We start from the raw sequence: 23,110 nt of genomic DNA on the forward strand, positions 1-23,110 counted from the left end.
TCTCGAAGCATCGACGTTTACACACCCCGCGCATAATATTTACAATTACATTCACATTTTCAATTTATATCTTTCTCAACTACTTTTTCCAGCGAGATTTTTAATAAATCACGCGCACGAAATATTCATTCATATTACACAAATCGAAATATAACTATAATTATCAATATAAATTACAGGTATAATTAACAAAAATATTATTCAAATATATCGATATACAATATAATCATATATTCAAAATATAATATAATAAATATAATAAAATATTATATTATATCTCGTGTTATATAATATTTCCATTACTTCCGCGAGTCGGTGTGTCTGTGTGTGCGTGTGTGTTCGTCCTAAAATTTTCCTGAGAACAGGGATGACAAAGCCCGAGGCTCGCAGGAAGAGCGACACGTTTCAAGAGATTCCACGAGAATCGTGGGCGGTTCGTTTACTCTTGAACGGTCACGTCCTTAGGCGAGGGCGAATCGGGCGCGAACGAGTGGGCCGCGGCCGATCGTGAATACACGGAAAGCCATAAGCCGTGTGTGGTGTACAATGGGCCGCGCGCTAATGAAACGCGACGGGCCAGCGCGAAGTCACGTCCGATCCTATGGCGTTAGATGAACGAGCGACGCAGCTTCTTCCACGATGACAGTGCAACTGACATTCGGACGGCTCGCGACCGGTTTCCGTGTCGTAACATCCCGATTTTGAAAGACGTTCCTCTTGAAAGCCGTCATTTTTGGCGGTCCTTCTCGCCCGTTTTTTTGTTTTTTATCTCTCAGTGAAACGATTTTTTTTTTTTTTTTTTTTGAAGAAGAAGAAGAAGAAGACAGGAAATGATGATAATTATTTATGATGATAATCGAACTGCACACGTACAACTGGATCTTGCATTAATCCAAGAGAAAGCATATCAGGCGATGAGACGACGAAAAATTTTATAGCGCCCATTGATCATTGAGACTGTTCTTTTACGTAATAAATATCCGCATTTGAAAACTGTTTTATTTCATTACTTCATGTTTAATATCAATTTCAAAGTTAGTTTGTGATTTATGACAAATTTGACTCTTTCAGACCGATTGTCCGAACGGATAATGATTGAATGATATAAAACAAAAATAACTTTTACAAACAAATGTTTTTTTTAAACTTTGTATTATTTCATTTGTAAATATAATTAATAAAAAAAAAAGAAAAAAAAGAAAAAATAAGAAAGATTGAAAACGAACAAGTTTATGATACTTTCTCAAACCTTCTTTTCAGTTTTTCAAGTAGCCACCCTGTATCTTTCAATAATAATCGACGTTCTACCGCGCCTAAATTTCAAATCTCCTTCAAAACTATCCGATCATAGTGCCGTTAATCCATCGCAATGGACGTTTCGATTAGAACGGTCGGCGAAGAACAATTACGTTCGCAATTCGAGCGACGCGAGGAATTCGTTTCATCGTCCCGGGCCGCGACGCGACGCGGCGAAATTAAAGAGAAACGGGAGAGCTCGCGCGATACCAGTTCACCTACGCGCTCGGTGCCGCGTTACGTAAGCTCGTTCGTTCCACGGAGGAGAGGAGACAAATACCATAAGTCAGCGGTGCAAACACGCCGCTAATGGCACGCGGTGCTGGTGGGTGGCGAAGGGTTTTCGGCGCTGTGCAAACCTGTCGGCGGCGGAACCAAAGGGCGCCGGAAGACGCAGGACGCGACGCGTGGGAGGACACCGCGAAAAGAGATCGGCGAAAAAAGTCACGGAACGTCTTGGTACCACCACTCATTCGGCAACGTCTCGTTTCATTCGGCCTCGACGAAAGTTCGAGCCGACAAATTTTTACATTGTTCTGTGATGTCAAAAATTTCCGTCAAATATTATTCACTGTGAGATGGCGAGGTGAGATTAAAACGAATCATTTAGTGCCATTAATTAATTTATTATTAATAAATTATTAAGTAATATTGAATATATGAACGAACGATTGTGATCGTTCTTGCCAGGTCGGATTCCTTCCTGAAATTTACGAGAATCATCGAGAAGTTTCGTTCGATAGAGAAACAAATCTTCTCTCGGATCGAATTTTTCGATCGTTTATATAAATTATAGGAGAGGAAGGATGGTACTATTGATTCTTTTTCTTCTTTTGTATTTTTTAATGTTACTTGGAGTTCTTTCACATCGCTGACTGAACGGCGGGACAAAAATGTAAATCTTGCCAAGATAAATTTATTTCAATATTACTTAATAATTTATTAATAATAAATTAATTAATGACACTGAATGATTCGTTTTAATCTCACCTCGCCATCTCACGGTGAATAATATTTGATGGAAATCTCTGACATCACAGTAAATCTTGTGAAAATGAAACAACATCCGAAGAACTGCGTGAAATGAGGGGCACGATTAATGTTACGACTATGAAAGAGCGACAGTCATTAACATAAAATTGATCGACGATGTATTAGAACTGCTCCTGAAAAAGACGGAAGATATACAACTTGTAGTCTTTCCTCTGTTACTCCTTTTTCAAGAAGCATGCACACATGTACCAAGATAGTAAACGAGATCGGAAATATTATTATACGAGCGAGAAGCTTGTTGTAATAGTCCAGGATTCGCTATTCATTCGACGCGGGGTGTCCCAACTTGAGAGACAACTCGAGACGTAAAAAGCTGACAAGCGTCACGGATAAAAGCACAGGCAACATCGTACGCTCGACACCGAGACGCAAGTTCGAGTATTATTCTTGCGTCATTGCTTTAAATAAACCTCGCGAGTCTTGACTCGATCGAATCGAAGAACACGTACGTGTCGTCAACGACAACCAGCAACCAATTTGTTGCTCGAGGCAAGCGAGAGAGAGAGAATTAATTTCGTTCGTTCGGACTAGTGGAGTCAGTCGGCGCGATACGAGAAACGGTTTCGCGTAATTGTCGAGCTATCGCGCGCGAGCGTGTCGGACGACACTCTCTAATCGAACTCGGGTTCTCGAAACGCGGACGCAATCGCCGCGATACGTGTTTATCTTCGAGTGGAAAAATAGAAACGCTGGCTCATTGGCCTCCGTAGCTCGCTCGCAGGAATTCAAACGATCAACCGCGACGCAGGACGTTTCACGTCAAACTTCCTTTTTGCGAGTCGCGTCAACGTGGAAGCTCCTCGATGGCTGGCGTGACGTGAAGTAGCCACTCGACGAGGTCGAGCGTCGCCCACGCGCCGCTTCCGACAGAATTTCAAGTTCGTCGAGGGCCTCGATAAGTCATAGGAACAGGTCCGTACGATAAACTTGTCCGTGTATCCAACTCGTGGGTGTATCCGCTGTGGACTTTTCGCGAAACGCGAATTCCATATCGTGTACATACGTATATACAGGGTGGGTCATCATATATTGCCATCTAAATTTATTATTACGCGTAGCGAAAAATGTTTCAGATGAAGTCGAATGGTTTCGAGAGAGGAGCATTTCGATTGATATTAGGTTTCTTGTAGAAATCATATATTTTTTTATTCCATAAATGGAATCATATATTTTTTATTGCATCAGTTGATGCACCTTGACATTCTTTACCAAAAAAGTATTAACCTATTTATGTTAAAAAATTAATTTAGTAAAATATTTTAATTCTAATTTTGTAAAATCTATGCGTGAGACAAAGGCGGTAAAAATATCAGAATACTATCCATCTTCTTCCATGTATTTTATGCATAGATTTTACGAAATTAAAATTAAAATATCTCCCAAACTAATGATTTTTTTTTTAACATAAACAGGTTAATATTTCTTATAATATATTTTATATATTTATAAAATATATTAATTATAAATTATATATTTCTTGTAATTCTTTTTTGTGATATGAATATATATGATTCCATTTAAAAAAACGTTAATGACCTTCATATGTCCTCTACACGTCCACCTACAAGGAAACTAGTATCATCGAAATATGCCCCTCTCGAAACCATTCAACTTCATCTGAAACATTTTTCGCTACGCGATTATTATTAATAATAATAATGACGTAAATCTATATGGCAATATGTTGTGATCCATTCTGTACATAGTTATCTAGGTATGTCGTGCGATGATCAACCAAAGTAGAAATACACGTGGGGAAATACGACGCGAACACGTGCAATTTAGATTTCGTACCAAATTGTAATATAGTTCAAAAACATTCATCCAACTGACATGTCCATAACTGTACGTTCTTGAAACACTTAAAACAAAATTCGGATATACGTAATATTTTTGCAGCGTCAAGTAGTAAAAGTGCGTATTAAAGCGGGCAGTGAAATGGACGGAATTGGAGATCGTAATTGGAGATTAAGATCGTAACTCATTGCAACATCGAGCATCTTTCCTTTCGCAAGGTAAAAACTCCAGCCGCTAACGAGATGCAAGGAAGTAACGGAAATAAAACTAGTAAGTAAAACTAGTAACTCGTTAGTTACGTTTACGACGAGTCCACGCTTGATCGAACGTGCTCGACCGCACCAAACGGTCGACGGCATTTGCTGGAATTTGTCAAGCGTGCACTCGTCTTCTCGAGAAGAGAAATTCACTCACCGAATCCCATCCGAACTTCCTCCTCGTCGTCGCTGTCGATGTGCTTGATCCCGGCGATCTCGAAGCTCCTCGTCGACTGTTCTTCCCTCGCGTTCGCCGAGGACGAACAATCGCAAGCGTCCTCCCCGTTGCCGCAAGTGCAGTCGTCACCGGCGCACCTGCAACCCAGCAGAGGGTCGTCGATGTCAATGTTCCTGCAGGCCGGACAGGGGAATGTCAAATCGTCCAGCGAGACCCTCTCGATCTTCCTCTCGACCGAGACCAAAAGATTCCCGATGAACGCCGGCAGCTCGTCGTCACCGACGTCGTCCACGTTCCGCTGGCTGTTCTGCAGCCTGTTCTCCGCGTTTCCGTCCTGCCTCTGCCCGAGCACCGCCTCGTCCAGCCGCAGCGGCGTCTTCAGATCGCCGGGCGTCAACGCTCTGCTCCTTGTCTCGCACCTGGCCGTCTCCTTCCACTTCTCCATGGTCATCGACGAGACGACCTTGGCGCACCTGTTCACTTCGCCAGCGCGGTTCTCGTCGCTGGAGAAACTAGAAGAGTGGTCGTCGGAGCCGTTCGTCTCAGCGTCCAGCAGCTCCGTAGGCTTCCACGTGCCAACGCTCGACGTTGACCTGGATTTCATGACCGCGTGGCCAGCGTCCATCGCGGTGTCCTCTGTGCGGCGGCGATTCTCGTTCGAGCTGTTGCACTCGAGTCGGTCGATCGAACGGGTCTCCTCGCGGCGGTGCTCGAACGCGCAGCCCTGCTCTCGCGTCCTCGAGCGCGCTTCCTCGCGCGAGCGTCGCCTGGGCCGCATACTCCTCGCGGTGCTCGACGATTGCAGCCCGGCCACCAGGTTGCTGCTCGCCGCACCGGTGCTCCCCTGCCCCTTTCGAGACACCTCCCGCCAGTCCATGAACTCCTCCTCGCGGTCCCAGCCGAGGAATCCTGGGGCCCTCATCGACGTCGTTCGCCAAACTACTGCGATCTGCGCACACCAGGGTTGATATTTATGCATCGCGCGCGTGACAGAGACGTGACGTCCGGACGACGGCGAAGATCGAACGGCGAAGTGGAAAGGGGTGCAGATAGAGAAGGTGAAAGTTGCGAGCTGTGCCGAGTGGCGGGAGAGACTACTACCACGCTCGAACGCGTGGATTGTTACAACGTGCAACTGTACAGGGTGTTTCTTTTTCGGGTGACGCAGTGGGCGATCGATTGACGAACGAACAGTTCGGAAAGACTTTCACGAACGATTTTTATGTTCAGAAAAAAAAAAAAGAAAAAAAACACGTGTTTGGAACATCTTACGAATATTTTACACTGCGACGCTGTGTGCGAGACTTGCAGGACTGTATTTTACTGCCATTTATGAACAATTTGAGTAGATTATGTTCGTTAACCGATCCACCACTGTAATTTTCTCTTATTCGACAAAGTAGAACAGTTGATAAGTTTATCAAGTCATTCTCTATCAATTAATTATCATCGATTGATAATAATAAACGAATAGAATTAATTCTTCAATATATCACAGTACAGAATTGTGTTTAACTTCTCTTTAGACTACAATGAATAATTACCTTGTTACTTTTAACCTCTTGCGCTAGAACGGCGTGCCAGGCACGTCGAGAACCTTTAGTCACAAAATTGCGATATTTCCTCAGTTTTAGATACATTTCGATATAATTCCAGGCAAAACGAATAATAAATTACCTATTAATAATTCCAATCCGGTGATATCGTACCAACGAGTTTGGTCACTCGTTATGGTCCGCGAACCAGCAGCTGCCAGCGCAAGTGGTTAAACTCTTTAGTTTAGACAAGTTCTTGAATATTCATCGGCAGAGAATCCAATTTGTCGCGGAGGGACCTATCGGTTTTGTAATCACGAAATTCCGATCGGTTTTGTAATTACGAAATTCCGCGGAAATCGGAAATCGCGAGCCGGCTGAGAAACGAGACGAAACCGACGACGGAAAACGTGAACTCACCTCGACGGTATTTCGCTCGTCGGTTTCACCAGCGGCAACTTCGCCGCTCCCCGAGGTGGTTGCAACTGCAGCCGAGCTGCGTATGCAGAGGTAACATTCCCCGAGACGTAGCGCGGAGGCTTCGAGCTCTCCTAGCTGCAGGACGAGGCCACGTCTGCCCAACGTCAGAGGCCAGCCTTCCGGTACCACCGACTCGTTCCCCTGCAACGGAATCATGCTCATTATCCTGCTGGTTCGCATAACCGGCCAATGTTATTCAAGGTTGCAGAAAATTTATTCGTAGAGGAATAACAAAGTCGCGAGGAATAAAAAAAATTGGTCGTACAAGAGAAAACACATGTACTTTTCTATATTTATTGCAATGAAAATTTCTTTAAATTTCTTTAAATGCTCGCGTTACTCACGTGGTAAATATTCGTGAAACAAAATTGCACAATAAATGAGAGTTCATTTGAATTTCGAATCCTCTATTGTCAAAACATTTTATTTCGATGATTCGTTTTATTCCAAAATACTTTTCAACCACAATGGAAAATTGTTGCGGTATGTAAAGACATTGAGAAATTGTTTTAACGATAGATTTAAAGATCGAGCAAAAGTCGTACATCAAGTATTAGTGGGTCACTTTAAAGGGAAAGCTTGGAACTCATCGTAGACTCAGTTATGAAAAATATTTTCTCATAATTGTTAGACACTGTGACAATTAAAAGTCATTAACAAAGTATCTTCATTCACTCATTCGCTACGCGAAAAACAGTTTAGGACAAACGGTGCGTATAAACGATGAGAATAAACGTTCCTCGCTTCAAAGCCAAGTTCCATGAGTATATTGTACCGATTTCCTTCTACAAAGTTGTGACCGTTTATACCTAGTGTCCGAATATGAACGCGAATGTAAATGAACAAATGACACGTTCTCATCCTTTAAATTACAGAGGAAAAAATATCTTGAAAGCACTACATTTGCGGCCACTTTGCTCGAGTTACAACAGTGACAATCACGTAAAGAAAAATAATTACGACTTTCGAAACAAACCAGCGGCACAAAACCCACGCGGAGAGTTACGATTATTTATCGCGGCCATACTAACTTACCCTATAATTTGCGAAAGCATAAAACACCCACAAACGCGTTCCAATTACTTTCTCGTGAGCGCAGTAGGAGGGAGTAGGCTCACATTGGTTTACGATGCTCGTAAACACGCGAAACAGTGATTCTCGGTCCCCTTGTTTCTCACGTCAATTGGATCGTCCAGCGGCCGCAGTTCAGAGGGAACGATGAAAAGGGCCTCGAACAATCGGGACGATTAATTAAAAGCAAGCCGGAAGCTCCGCGGCTAATGAAATTCCTCTAAATAAGTTACACCAGAGAAAGGGAGGGTAATTGCAGAGCCAAGCCCCGGCCAGAGGGAACGTTAATCACCGGTGATTAGAGGGTAATCAACGCGGATACGCCCAAAATTGTGTAGACGTGCGCTCGTGGAGCGAAGTACGTCGTACCGTGTCCCACGGTCTGACCTGCTTCTGCCTGACGAGAGTCTAGAGTTTCGTTGGATTCCAAATTGCGTTTGCCGACTGGAGAGCGGAATGAAATGCGCGTTGTCTGGTTTTTTTTTTTTTTTTTTATATACAGGGTGTTTCGTAACTTGTGGGACTTCGGGAGCTGATTGTACGCTTAAAAATAATGAAAAAAAGTCATATAAATATATGTCCTGTCTGTCTTCGTTTATGAGATGTAATGAATTTTCTGTTTTAATTATTTTTACAAAAGATGCTCGAAACGAATACGTTGCATTTGAAGACAAGCCTGCACGCGTTTTGTCATTGATCTGGTTACTCTCTCTATCATTCCTGGTGTTTCTCGAATTTATCGGAAGCCTTGCTGTATTCTATTTCGTAGTATTTCAGCATTTTCAATCGGTGTTGCGTGTACAATAGATTATTAATGTCCCCGCAAATGAAAATCTAATGGATTCAAATCCGGAGAACGAGCAGGCCATGCAAATAGGACCTCCACGACCAATCCATTTATTTGCAAAGTGTTGATTTAAAAATTGTCTAGCCACTCGGCTAAAATGCGACGGAGCTCCATCATGCATAAACCGCATGCGAAGTCTAATATCGACTGGAATTTCCTCTAATATTTCGTGTAAACGCGTGCTCAAAAAATCAACGTACTTTGTGCCTGTTAGTTTGTCATCAAGAAAAAAAGGTCCAATTAAAAATTTATCAATTATTCCGGCCCATACATTTAAATTAAATTGGTGTTGACGTCTTGAATGCACAATAACATGTGAGTTTTCTTCATCCCAATTATGATTATTATGAAAATTGAATATACCACTAGCTTACTAGAGTTTATAAAATTACTGTTTATAAAATTTATTATATCTCAGAGTTTATAAAATTACTGTTTATAAAATTTATTATATCTCAGAGTTTATAAAATTACTGTTTATAAAATTTATTATATCTCATAAACGAAGACAGATAGGACATATATTTATATGACATTTTTTCATTATTTTTAGGCGTACAATCAGCTCCCGCAGAGTGAATCCTACAAGTTACGTAACACTCTGTATAAGCAAGAGCAGAATATTGCAGTCAATATTAAAAATTCAATAACTGGAAATATGACAGTCAAGAATGTCATTCTGAAAGTAAATTTCAAATGAAATTTAAGACCGACGAGTTTCGAGCTGTATCACTGATTTGAAATCTTGGTGCAACTGCATTCTAATGATTTCTTCTTTCTTTCTTTCCCTTTTTCAATTGCATTCAATACAAATGAAGTGAACGATATTTGGAAATATGACAGCCACGAACACTCTGAAAGTGATGTTTAAATAAATTTTAAAAACTAGTTTTGAAATCTTGCTCGCACAGCTGCATTCCGACGATTTCTTCTTTCGTCTTTTCTTACAATTTGATAAAACCTCGAAGTGTCTCGTACAACGTAAATAAAGATTTCTGCGACAGATAAATGCTCGAATTCTTATCCGGTTATGGTATAAAAGTGTTTCGCAACGCGGGCACTGATCGTTTAAGCTGTACGCGTGAAAAGTTCGAACGATTACGCCGAGGTCCAAGGTGATCTGTTCGAGCCGCTCGCGCGAGAACAGAAACGCAGAGAAAGATTCGTACGCGGGAAACGAGGTCGGGCAGAACAAGCGTTCACGTAAGCACGTTTCGTTATTTCCTTATTGAGCCTCGAAGACTTTCCAGTAATACGCTTTTTCACGTCCGTAATTGCTTAATAAAACCTTAACTGCCTTGTTTGGCCCCCCGATTCTTACGAGTCGGCACGTGAAAAGAGAGAAAAAAAAAAAACCAATGTTCGTCGAATTCTGCGTAATGATCGGCACGACGACATCCTCGCGATTTTACGTAAGTCGCCATTGATGCCACGTCTCTGACAGCGGTCAGAGTGAAAAAAAGAATCCCAAGAACGAGTAGAATTCGTGTCTCGGGGGACTTCTCTTTGTTAGAGGCAGTGAAAGGGCAACGTTGCAACGCCACTCTCAGAACCTGGTGTCTCGCCCACGCGCATCGATGCGCGGCCCAACGTGTAAGCAATTAGACGGTGCAACACGCGAATAAAAGCGACCGGTAGAATGCTCACACCTTGCCCGCATACCAACCGCAGCGAATTAAACGACAGAGACGCACGCGGACTTTCAGACGAACTGAAACTGAATTCCTGGAGATGAGATCGAAATTTCAACACTGCGGCTACCTTCGGCGATTCGGAATGCTCTTGTGATTCAAATCTTCTCGTGACACTGTCAGAAATACGCGAACGTTCATTAGTTTGTGTATCACATGGAGATCACGTCGGGGTCATCAATTTACGTGGAGGTTTGCCCCATTTTAATAAATATATCACGAGGATTAACAAGAAACCACAACTACCGTTTATTTTAATTTGATGAACAACGAGATGTTTTAATGCCGACTTAATTTTTGCTTTGTTTGATTCTTAACAACTTGTATATGATATATTTATAATATTATATATTATAATATTAAATATAATAAATATATGTATAATATATTTATAATATTACATATTATATGTATAATATATTTCCCGCTATTTTATTTTCTCCTCTCTTCTTTTGCAATCGACGTCGTTGCTGTTAAGCTCGTTTCAAAAATGCGCGCGCCGCCACAAAGATACACACTGTTCGAAAAGAAACGCAATTACTTTTCGGACAATCCAATGCAACGAATCATCCACTCGCCAACTAATTACCTCGCCTAGTAAAGGTACCTTGCTTTACGAATTCCTGGACAAGTTCGCCGCGTGAAAAATCAGACTGCAGTTTGAAAGAGACGAGAGTGACGGGTGAACGGTTGCGTTCAATCCGCCACCACGAGTCCCATAAACGCAACAGTATCAATCAACAACCCAACACCTAGCGTAGACGTTATCTTCGAATCAGCCGAGTCATTTAGGAATTCATTACACGCGCTCGCGCGCCAGACATTTCCATCAAGCGCTTGTATCCGTTATCGCGTTCCGCGCCGCGCCTAACATCGATACCGACTACTTTTTCTCCGCCGGTAGAAAGAACCGCCATAAATAACGACGATAATAGAGTCGCAGAGGCGGGTGAAAATCAGCACGAATCAGCTTGACAGTCGAGTGGTGGCGGCCGTGCGGATACGGATCGCGAAAAACCACGTTTCCCACGTGGCGATCGCGAGGAAAAGTTTGCACAATCCAGCCAGCGGGGAATGCGGGTTAATTAAGCCGAGAACGCGAACGCGTGTCGCGTGCCTTTGCGTTCCCTTGCGTGTTCATTGAACAACACTTGAGCGATAGAAACTGGCTTGGGATCTTGTAGGCTCGCTTGTGGATTCCAACGAAAAGCAGCTGGAGAATGGGCAACAGGACTTGTCGAGATATACACTTCGAAATATACCGTTGTATCGGAGGAAACTGACGAAGAATGTTAGAAATAAGTTTCTGACGTGAAATGTTTGTGGAAATATTGATGTTTGAAGCGATTGGATGTAGATAACAACTGGAAGAACATCGTACAGAGCATTTCAAGTAGTAAAGGTAAACCGATAGGTCGACAAGCTTCCTCTTTTGAGATTTATACGATTTTTTCGCATGTGTTACGTATCGAAGTGGAGAATGTTAATGAATGTATTGCAAAACTGATTGTTTAAACTTATTCAGAGGTGAGATGTTATCGTAAAATTTTTTGTTGGAGAGCAGAATCGTCCGTGCTGATTATTGTAAATGTAAAGTTAGCGTGTCTAACAAACTATGTATCATTCTGATTGAATGTTAATATACGGACATTGGCAATAAGTGTGCGTTTACATCAAGCGACAAAATGCTTTGACCATCGTTGTAATATATGAACGCGAAACGTACAGTAATAAAAGACTATATTCTATAAAGTAATAAATAAATATATATACATAATACAAATATACTATACTGTGTATATATAATTTTTATAATAAATCAATAATATATATAATACTAATAAAATTATTTACATTATACTATATTAAATAATAAATATATATACATAATACAAATATACTATACTATGTAATTTTTATAATAAATCTATAATATATATATATATAATACTAATAAAATTTACATTATACTATATTACTACGTATAGTTTATTATACAAATCAATAATACATAATATTATACAATACCAATGAATTATTTATATTATACAGTACTACACCAATACAGTTATTTATCGATATAAACAAAGTTGTTTATACTGATAAAATTTATCATAAAATTTATCACAGTCACCTGAAGTAAATGATCAACTGTTACATATGAATATTATTCGTACCAATACCATTGTTAATTAAATATCCTCGTGAATTACTAAATCAATTCCCAATCTCTTCTCTCAAGCTCGCCTCTCGCCGAGCTGCGAAAGAAGAGAGCTAAGGAGAGCGAAGGCGCGACACAGACGTGCTAATATCTGGTAATTTCATCTGGACGAGGCGACAATTGGAATTGGAGGAAACGAAATCGGCGACGTCGACAACGGGCCAACGGCTACGGTTCATGATGGACGCGATAAGAAACGGGGGCCCGTGGCTGTCACCGCGTTGTCTCATTAGGCAGGTAAACGGACCGGCAGAGATGTATCTAGCGCCGAAACTAGCCGGGGCTTTCACTCGCACCGCTCGAGATCTATCGAGATCGAGAGCCCTTCAATTTACGTCGCGCTTGGACCACGAAATCGACGTTAACCGCCGGATACGCCGGGCGATAGGAAGCGTGTAAATCAAACCGTTCACCTAGTCTGCACTATCTGCGGATCGTTGAAAGCGCCACTCGCCGCCAATTTCTCGGCTGCGAGGTGTCGGGAAAGCGTTTTAAGTGTCGAGAACGATATCGCACGATCGTGTCTGTAGTACACCGACGCGATCATTTTTACGAGCTCTTGGGATTTCGATGGTTTTGTGAAACGAAGAAGTGGGATTAACCATTTCGTTTTACAACCGACCGATGTAGACGGCATCTATTGACGTGTCGGAGTGATCACGTATTAAAAATACACGTCAGACATCAAGACGAGCTCTTTCTACTTTTTTCTACTCGACAGTGGAGTATTTGTAACAAGATGAGAAATTATTAATAATTAATAAAATAATAAATTAGTAATGAAAAAGCGTTTTTGATCTATCGCAATTTGAAAAAGGCTATAGGTATAACTGTTAATTTCTTAGAGGTTAGGTTTTAGATTAGTTTGTTGGTTAGGTTAGATAGGTTTAGAATTTTAGTTAGGTTAGGTTTTTGAAAAATTGAAGATCGTTTGAAAAAGACATCCTTGTCAAAATGTTACCAGGAAATTCAAGAAAGATCTTATTTAAAAATTCGTACACTTTTGGCGCCCTGTTCAATGGCGAAAGAGTTAAAGACGTACGAAAGGGGCGAAGAAATAAAACTAAGCGAAACAAAATTCTCTGCCCTTTAACTTCTAAATTTCAGAGTACCTGAATTTCTAAACATTCAGATTTTTCGATACTTGAATTTGTAAATTTCTGAATGCTTAAATTTTTGAACATTTGAACTTACGAATCTCTGGATCCTCGAATTCTTTGACTCATTTCATTGGATCTTTGAATTTTTGAACGTGTGGATTTCCATATCCTTGAACTCTCGAATCTTTGGGCCTTTGAATCCTTGAAATCATCGAACTCTTAAATTTCCAAACTTTCGTATTTTCACAGAGGCAGAAAAATCGCTAATTGCAATGGAAAGTAAACTTTCTTCTCGCTCGCGTTCCACCTGAACTCTCTTAAAAATTAACAAACATCGCGTCGACGTAACTGTTCGACTCGTGTTACTGTTGGTAAGAAAACAACAACGAGGCGCGTTACAAAACTGTTATCGACGCGATCGAACGGAGGAATTCATAATAAACGATCAAACGCGAGAGAAGGCCTCTCTTGTACCGGATGCCATCAAAGTGACAGACGTTGGCTACGTGACTGACAAAGTCTCGTTAATCCCAGTTTCCACTACTTGTGCGTGTACCGTACAATTTCTTTCACGCGTAACGTAGTACGCAGTTGTACATATGTACCTGTAGAAACGTACGTTCGAAGACAGTCAGAACATTGAACGAGCCTGAAGAAAGTTCGATAGAGACTTTCGATCTCGATACATCGATATTTCGATCTCGTTACAGACTGAGAAAATGCTCCAGTGTTGGCCAGTTCACCTGTTTCCGGTACATACGCTACTTATTTTATATTTCTGATTTCAATGAATAAGTCTAGCTACTTTCAGGAGAAACAAAATACGAATCTTTGAACCAACGAACGATATTTCTTACATAATATATGACAGTTTTGATTGGCACCAGTTGAAAGTCTTTGAGAAACCAATTTGTACGGTTGAGCAATCTTGCATTGAGAATAATTCTGTGCTGTAGTTGTAACTGCGCAAAATGTGATTAATCTATTAATAATGTGAATTAATCTATTATTGATCATAATGAATTTCAAAGTACGAGATATTAAAATTATTTAACAAAGAGCAAGAAAGTGAAATAATGCAAATGATCGAAATAAAAATGGGCTAATCACCCAAAGTAATTGCCAGTAGTAAAAATTCTCATTCTACTGTTACAATAATTAATTAATCCATCGTCGATTAATCATGATGAAGGTATTTAAAGTACGAGATGTTTAATAAAGAGCAACAAAATGAAATAATACAAATGTTCGAAATGAAAATGGACTAATCACTCGAAATAAGTAATGGTAATTGACCAATGAAAAATTTTCATTTATTAATTAATACGAATCCAATTATTATTATTATATATGTAATACAAATTTATACAATATTAATATATAATACAAATTTTACAATTATTACATATATAATATAAATATAAAAAATGGATCCTAGGTGCATTTTTATCAATTTTTATTTATATTATATATGCAATAATTGTAAAATTTATATTATATATTAATATTGTATAAATTTGTATTACATATACAACACATCAATCACACTAATCGATATTCGTTCCGCTCGCGGTTGACGGAACAATCATCCAATGGAGATAAAAGCGTTCAGCCAAATGACTGCTGGACAAGTTCCTAGTTCTCCAAGGCAGAGAAAGCAACGGTACGCGGAGTTCTTCGCGAGTTTTGATCGCGAAATTGTGTTCGCGGAGCGCGGAGACAAATACAGGCGGGTAGCTACGCCAAATAGGGTTCCGGTGGGGAACTCTGTGAATGGAGAGGAGGCATTGTGTAGTCGATTCGAAAAGCCGCAAAGACTTAGGAGCGCGTGTCGTCAGAAACAAGCGAGCAAAACGGCGGCGGCGGCGGCGGTTCGCGCTGAAAGACAGAGCCTAAGAGCTAATCTGCATTTTAAACGAGCCGTGCGCTCGCTCCGCTCGCGAGTTGTTTTTCAATTCTTCGATCTTTCTCCTTTCTCCAGTCAGCTATGGAGTCTTGTGTAATAACACGATATTGATAAATCGATGATGGCTAATACGGTTACACGCATAATGAAGAGTAAAAATTGTCGATAACTTGAACGGATACATGTAACAGTTTAAATTAAGAAATTGTAAAATCCATTTGGTCTCGTTTTAAGGTGTGAACCTTTTTTTCTTTTTTTTTCAAGTTGACTTTACATTATGCGAGGATATTTTTTTAAAATTGTTAATATTCAAACGACGTAAACATTTTCTCATAATTAAATCTATCATTTTGAAAGTCGAAGTCTTTTCTTTATAACAATATCTTAAAACTGCGTGATTCTTTTTCATCATTTTATTGAATATTGGCTATAAACTAGGAATTCTAGAATTCTTAACATTTAATCCTAATGTTCAATGTTCAATAAAATGGCAAAAAGAAAGATAGATTTAAAAGATCATTGTGGAGCAACAGTTTCAATTTTTAAGACGATGGTGGAACGAAAGAAAATTTGATTGCTTTTAGAAACGATTAAATGTTCGAGGGAAAAAGTAAACTTTCCAACTCGTTGCACGATATAAAATCTTCTTCCAAAAAAAAAAAAAGAAAAACGAAACAAACGAGCTTACGATTGTCAAAATAAGGCTTCACACTTTAAAATTGGACCAGGTGGATCGTTGATATGATATTTATTCACCAAGTATACATCAGTTTAAATTATCGACAATTTTTCATTGTCGTTGGTACAATTCAAATTCAAATTGTCTCGAAGAAAGTTAATCCCCTAACTAGCAGAAATTAACATTGAGATTTATATCAACTTACGTCTCTTTCTACCATGTGTGTGCACGTGACAACATTCTTCTTCAAGTCGTACGTTTCAAAATTTAACGTTGCACAAGAAATGAATTTCCGAAATAAATTACGAAAAGCTTAAACAAACTTCTTCCCGTGTCTCTCCAATCTCGACGATATTATTAGTTGAAGCCTCGTTAAGGACCTAGAAATCAATTGCATCGGAGATACCCGCGGACGTTGGACGTTCACGTGGGAGAGAAACGCGTCCAGCTGGCGGTCGTAACGAGAGGCGACTTCTCCTCGCGTCCAATTAATCATCGCTTAACCTTTCGTTCGAGGGGGACCAACGAGAATAGAGGGGCCCGCTAATCGCGGAAGGAATCCGTTCCCTCTTTAAAACGGCCACTAAATTGCTGTCAACGTCTCCAGGTCGTCCGGCACGTTCACCGTTCCGCCACGTAACGCTGCCAACGTCTCTCAGCCATTAAACTTCCAACACAAACATTCGCGCTCCTTTCGTTTCGTAGGTTCCTTTGTTTCTTTCACACGGAATTTCCCTTTCGTTTCGCGCTCCTCGTTTATCAACTGTTGCGAGGGGGGACTGTTACGAATTAATACGCGCGTCTCTGAACACACATGCGACGAAACAAAACAAAAAAAAAAAAAAAAATAAGAAGGAAAAGAAAGAAGAGGAAGGGACAGAGGTGAAGACGAAAAATGTCGGCACTTTCTCTTTTATCATTCCCGGTTAATTAGTCCGCGCGTACACACGCGACACCGGGCGAGAGAAACGTCAGCGCACGCGAACCGTTCATTAGGCGCATCGTTTCCCGCTTCTGACTCTTTTCTTTCGCGCGGCCGATCGGCGAGAAAGCGCCCCGGTGAAATGAAATCGTTTACGACCGAACGAAAATACCGAGCAATAAGTGTACGCGATGGCGTGATAGTCACAGTGAACGTTCCTCTTCCCCCGACTTTGGACGTCGGATGTGCATTCTGTAGACTGTGACAATAGTTACTGTTAATTAAACTTGGCGAACAATTGTCATTTTATTATAAAGAAAAGGGAAAGGAAATGAGGAACAAACCAATATTTTAGTCAGTAAATTTTACGTTCTATATTTTATTATACTTCTATATTTTTTATTTTATTTTCATTTTATTTCTTATTCTATATACTATTGGGTGTACCAATAACTTTGTCCATTTTGAATATCCTCGTTGTTCTTGGAGACGTAAAGGAATTTTATTAGACCAAAAATATATGATTTTTTTTTATAGGAGGAGAGATTTTGTAATATTTATCGTACGAAAAACGAAAAGTTTCACTCATATTCGTACTGTCTTTCACGTATATATTCTATGAAATTAAAATTAAAATTGAAACATCCCCTAAACCAACAATATTCCGACAAACGAAGGTTAATACTATTTCATAGAGAATTATAGAGAAATTATAAAGAAATATGTCTGAAATCTCCGAAATCCCTCCGCTTGCAAGAAAATAATTTCTAAAAATCATATTTATGGACCTCTCTGTATCGAATAACTTTCTTTAGGAGATATTCGAGATGCACAAAGTTAGTGCGTCACCCTGTATATGCAGATCGTCCTGCATTACCGACCCAACAAATCATAAACTTCTCGTTAAAATCACGAAGGATATCAAATTTGAACGTAACGAGCGAACGTACACGCTTGATTAGCGAATTCTCGCCAGAGGGGGGAAACGTAGCTCGTTGAATCGTTCAAAGTCTAAACAACTTCATTAACAAACGCACGCACGAGCCTACTGGTGGCGCTGGAGGGCCATCCAAGTCACCGAGTCGATGCAGAATGAGGGCTCATTTGAGGCGACGATGCGATTTATTATCGCGATATCAGCGATATCACGTACGAGAGCCGGCTACCTCTCCGCGAGCATTCGTGAGTCCCGTGAATTACGATCGATTCGTCGGCCCTGCTATCGAGTTAATAAGTCCGAGTCCCGTTCGTGGCGATCGTGGATGCCGATTAACACGTCGCTTTTATCGCGATCTTCGTGTCGTACGACACGGCTGTCGGATCGCGTCGCGTTCCCCTCATTTCCAACGCTCGTCCTCCGATCGCCGCCGATCTTTCCACCCCGACGCTTAATTCTCCGAGGTTGCTTCGGTTTTAGGAGTGTTACCTGTTGTCCTGCGTCTTCGTTCGGTTACGATATCGTTCTTGGAACGCGCCGGTCTTTCGTTCCCGACGCGATATTAACCGGCGAGCTTGTTTCGTTTCGACAGCCAACTCTTTGTCGTTATTTAAACGCACTACAACACCAGACGCAACGAAGCTCAAATTTGAGACACTGGTGCACTCTTATCCTTCGTTGTGCTAGGATCGAAAAACAAACTCGGACGTCGACGAGAAACAACAACCTGCACGATCCATCGTCTAATCTCTCCGGCGACCGATTGGGGAAAAAAGAAAAAAAAAAAAGAAGGAAAAAATCGCGGAGAACATCGCGTGTACTAACTTTCTCACAGTGAACGAGGAGCATTAGAACGTCCGCGACGTTCATCATTCGTTTCGATAAACGGCGAACGCGACAGCGACAACGCGTCGTCGACCGATCAGATATCGTTGAACAGCGTTCGCCGTACGCGACAGATAACGCGGTAGACACGAGTTCCGGCGGCCTTCGAAAAAAGAAAATTGACCCAACTTTCAACATTGTCGTCGCCGTCGTCGTTGTCGTCGTCGTCGTCCGAGCAGATGCTATCTCGGTTGAGCCCGTGGCCCGTGTCTGGCTCCGTGTGTTCGACCGATCGAGCCGGAGGAATCGCGATCGGCGCGCAATTTCACTTCGCCAGCGCGCGGCGGGACGCGGTTCTTTTCCGGCTCTCTCGCAACCGGGTCCCATTATCTGATGTGACATTTCATGAAAATATGACGGGGCTCGTTCGTTATTAGCACGCCGTGCCGCCAGGCAATTATCGTTCTCACGGTGTAATTATCGCGATCGTTATCCGGGGGGAGGGCGAGGCCAGTCGGGTCAGATCTCAAGGATCCACAGTCGCGCACAGTCTCGCAGTTCTCTCTCTCTCTCTTTCTCTCTCTTTCTCTCTCTCTCTCTCTCTCTCTCTCTCTCTCTCTCGCGCGCGCGCGCGCGCGAATGAAATTCTTTTTTGAATAAAGAAATTTCTAATTCCGGAAGAAACGCGTGGAAAACTGACTGAGCAAGCAAGCAGGCATCGATCTTCGAGTCGATTCATTCCGTAAGAGAAACGAGATTTTTCATAGCTGGCAATCCATCCTGTTGCATCAACCAACGACGTGCCAACGAATGAAAATATATTCTCTTTCATCATCGTCACGTTCCGTTAACACTGTCAACGATCTTCCACTGGTAAACGATTAGAGATTTCCCGAGGACCGAATGCAACGCCAGATAGAGCGACAGAGACGAAGGAAGCCTCGATCCGTTTGCACGGATGCTTCTTTCCACTCGCGTGCTCTGTCTCCGGCGATTGCCAACGGCTAAATATAAAGCACGTAAAGCGAGTAAATTGTCGTTTAATTAGACAGACCGCCAATCATTTCGTTATCGGGATTCTTTGTTCGCAAACGAGTAGCCGGCTCTCCCCCTAGACAGCCGCATCCTGTCTCTGATTATCGACGAGTCTGCATCCTCTCTGCGAGCCTAAGTTCACGTCGCCGTGACTTTAACCTCTGTCAGGGACATTCTCAACCAACCGAGGGAGAATTATCGGCCAAAGTTGTCGGACAAAGTTTGTAAACAAATTTGTAAAAAAGGGGAATGAACCAGAGTTGCCACGGATTCGTAATCGATTATCAATCACAAGCTCAGCGAGCTGTTGTGTCGATCAAATTAATCGGAGTTTCTTTTCTCAAGGTGCAAAGTTCCAATTGTAGAGAATTAAAGGATTAAGTGCAAGTTGAAGAAGTTGACCTTCGTCCAAGCTTTCGTTATTCAATAAAATATTCCTCGAGTTGAATCGTCTTCTCTTTTCTGTACTTTAACATATTTTTCTCAAGTCACTACTCGGCCAATTCGCGTCGATACTTCTTCGCAAATGTTCAAACGTATCGGTATCCAGAGTTTCAACAGGATGATCCACATTCGAACTGACCAGCGATAATCACGATCATAAATTCATTACGGACATAATAGGATCATAGAACGATCTATATCCAGAGATACTCGATCTCGAGACGGCTCGTTTATCGTTTATCGTTAGCCACCTACCAGGGGATCATCGATATCTTTCAGGTGCACGCACCTATGTAATTATGATAATTGTACCACGAGCGCCCCTCTCTCTCATTCTCTCTCGTAATTAATGGCAACGTTTCGAAGAACACGCGAACATTGGTCGATTCGTGACAATCAAAGGCTTGAGCTGATTGTCTCTTTCAGGCGAAAGAAACTGCATGCTCGAGAGAAATTGGCGAAATTCTGTTCTATAGAAATTTATATCTTCCAAGTTTTCGAGAAAATGAATCACTAAAATTATTCAATTGCTCTTCAGATCTTCGTAAGACCAAGAAATAATTTTAATAATTTATTTTTATAATTTATTTTTAATTTTATTATTAATAATTTTAATAATTTATTTTTAATAATTTTGTGCTTGTTTCTTGAAGAGATTTGTATTACAAAAATATGTGAAAGTAGAGTAGAGATGACTTTTTGAATGTAATATTCGCTTTGATCCTGTGCTCATTAAAATTACTAAAAGTCTAAAAGTTTAATACCGTATGAGAAATTAAGAATACTTCTCAAATTTCTCTTTGAACATTGTTTGATAGACACTATTTTGGTATACTATTTACAGTAAAGATAATAACGAAAAATTGTTGATAATTTAAACTTATATAATTTGGTAAAAAGAAAAGAATTTTAAAATACGAAGTTTCCACTTTGGCAGTCGTGAGCTCACTTCTTTTCCAAAGATGATTTTACATCATGTAACGGATGACAAAGTGGAATACTTTTTTCTCAAAAATTGTAAAAATTCAAAGGCGTGTAAGAAAATGTATTACAAAATTTTTTCACAAAATCTGCTATGCTCTTGAAAGTTTTTACGGGCGTTTGAATTTTAACAATTTTCGAGAAGAAAGTATCCTCGCTTTCTCACCCGCTATGTGACATAAAATCATCTTAAAAATCATCTCAAAAAAAAAAAACTGACAGTCATTTTTCATTGACATTGGTACAATTATGCTTTTCGCTGTATTTAATACTACACTGTAAATTTTTTCGAACCTCTAATAAATAATCTAATTACTTCAAACGCCTCAGATTAATACTCTAGTACAGATTAAACACTCAATGTGTGTTCAAACAAGTTTAAAACTACAACACTGCTGTTGATACAAATTCTTACTTATATCTTTTTTGGAATCACAAGAACTGTCGTCTCTCAAAAGAAATTAAACCATTCTACTATCCCTTGGCAAAAAGTTTCCGATCAAACGCAAGTGTTCGAAAGTATTTTCATGTTACAGAATTCAATCGACATCGCTATCTCTAGCTGTCCATATATTTCGAACAACATTTAAATCTACAACAACTTAGTATCTCAAACATTTCAATGCTTTTAAATAGTACTTGCGTTCGATCGACAACTTTTTGCCAGCACTGTGTCAAAGACATGGTATTCAAGATTGAAATCGCTCGTAGGTAGCCAACTGGAAACCAATATGGCGTCGTTGCTGTGAAACTTCAGCGCGGATCGGGGGAGGGGAAGAGGATAAGAAGGAAGACATCCCGTCACGTCAACGTCCAGGAAGTACCAGAACCCCATCAGTCCTCGTTTGTCTTTACAAGACAAACACTAAACAGCCTATTACTCGATCTTTATGGCGCTCTCGCAACGTATAACTACTATAGCTAGAGGAATATGGCCCCGAGTGCTTGGCGAGTCGTTGCAAATCGTTTTCGAGCGACATAATGGTGAACGCCATGGAACTATCCGCCATCTACCTCTCTCTCTCTCTCTCTCTAGGATCACTAGTCTACCAGGTGCACGCATGCATCTCGATGATACACGATCATTATAGTCGCTCGCAGCGCTGGTTGCGTGCGGACGCTACCATTTCTGCGTTGTTTCGAACTTTGTCCAGAGGAAATCGTTTCCAAGACGCACGGTCCCTCGGTGATTATTTGAACAAGTGGTTGATGAGCGGACAGGTTGATGAGAATCAACCAACTCTCATTTTTGCTTTGCTACTGCGGCTAAACTTGGTTCGCCCGAATACGAAAGATACACGAGATCTTGTAATTGATCTTGTTCGCGGTCTCGTGTCGTTCAAACGAACAGGAGAAATCAAAAGATGTGGAGAAAGTCTCTAGCGAGGCTTTATTATCCGGTCTCCTTCCGACGTGTTCGGGTAAACGAAGCTCTACCGCGTACTATACACACAGAAACTCGCGAATCTGGTGCAAATTCTATTCCAACTTTTAAATTTCTTTGGAAACATAATTTATAAATCTCGAAATTTTGAATGAGAGATCTCTTTAGGACGAGTCTTGTAGAGTCTTGTAGCTTCTTTGGTAGAGACTATACTTTGCAGAGATCGCGGGAATATTGAAACAAATATCTGTTATGTCTGATATTTAACACTCGCGCATTGTACATTCAAGATTGTATACTAAACACATATATATATATATATAATAATTTTTCATAATTCTACATAATTCTATATAAATTCTTGCTAAACACACTCACACGCATAACATCTGCAACGCGATTAATTAACAAAGCCAGTGCAGTCTGTTAATTATCGAACCAATCTGACAGACGAAAGAAAAATAAATTTCT

At 40.7% G+C, this 23,110-nt stretch overlaps 1 protein-coding gene across 1 annotated transcript in view; it reads right to left on the bottom strand.

Moving 5' to 3' along the window:
- Nucleotides 1-23,110, bottom strand: part of LOC122532916 — a 329,341-nt gene that overhangs the window by 47,547 nt on the left and 258,684 nt on the right. Inside the window, exons 4-5 of the mRNA XM_043662105.1 lie at nt 6,537-6,737; nt 4,561-5,530 (exon numbers count right to left, since the gene is read on the bottom strand). Coding sequence (XP_043518040.1) covers nt 4,561-5,530; nt 6,537-6,737 — 1,171 coding nt within the window. The remainder of the gene's footprint in view (nt 1-4,560; nt 5,531-6,536; nt 6,738-23,110) is intronic.

Source organism: Frieseomelitta varia, unplaced genomic scaffold (assembly GCF_011392965.1).
Source record: "Frieseomelitta varia isolate USP_RPSP 00005682 unplaced genomic scaffold, Fvar_1.2 scaffold_483, whole genome shotgun sequence".
Taxonomy (NCBI): Eukaryota; Metazoa; Arthropoda; class Insecta; order Hymenoptera; family Apidae; genus Frieseomelitta; species Frieseomelitta varia.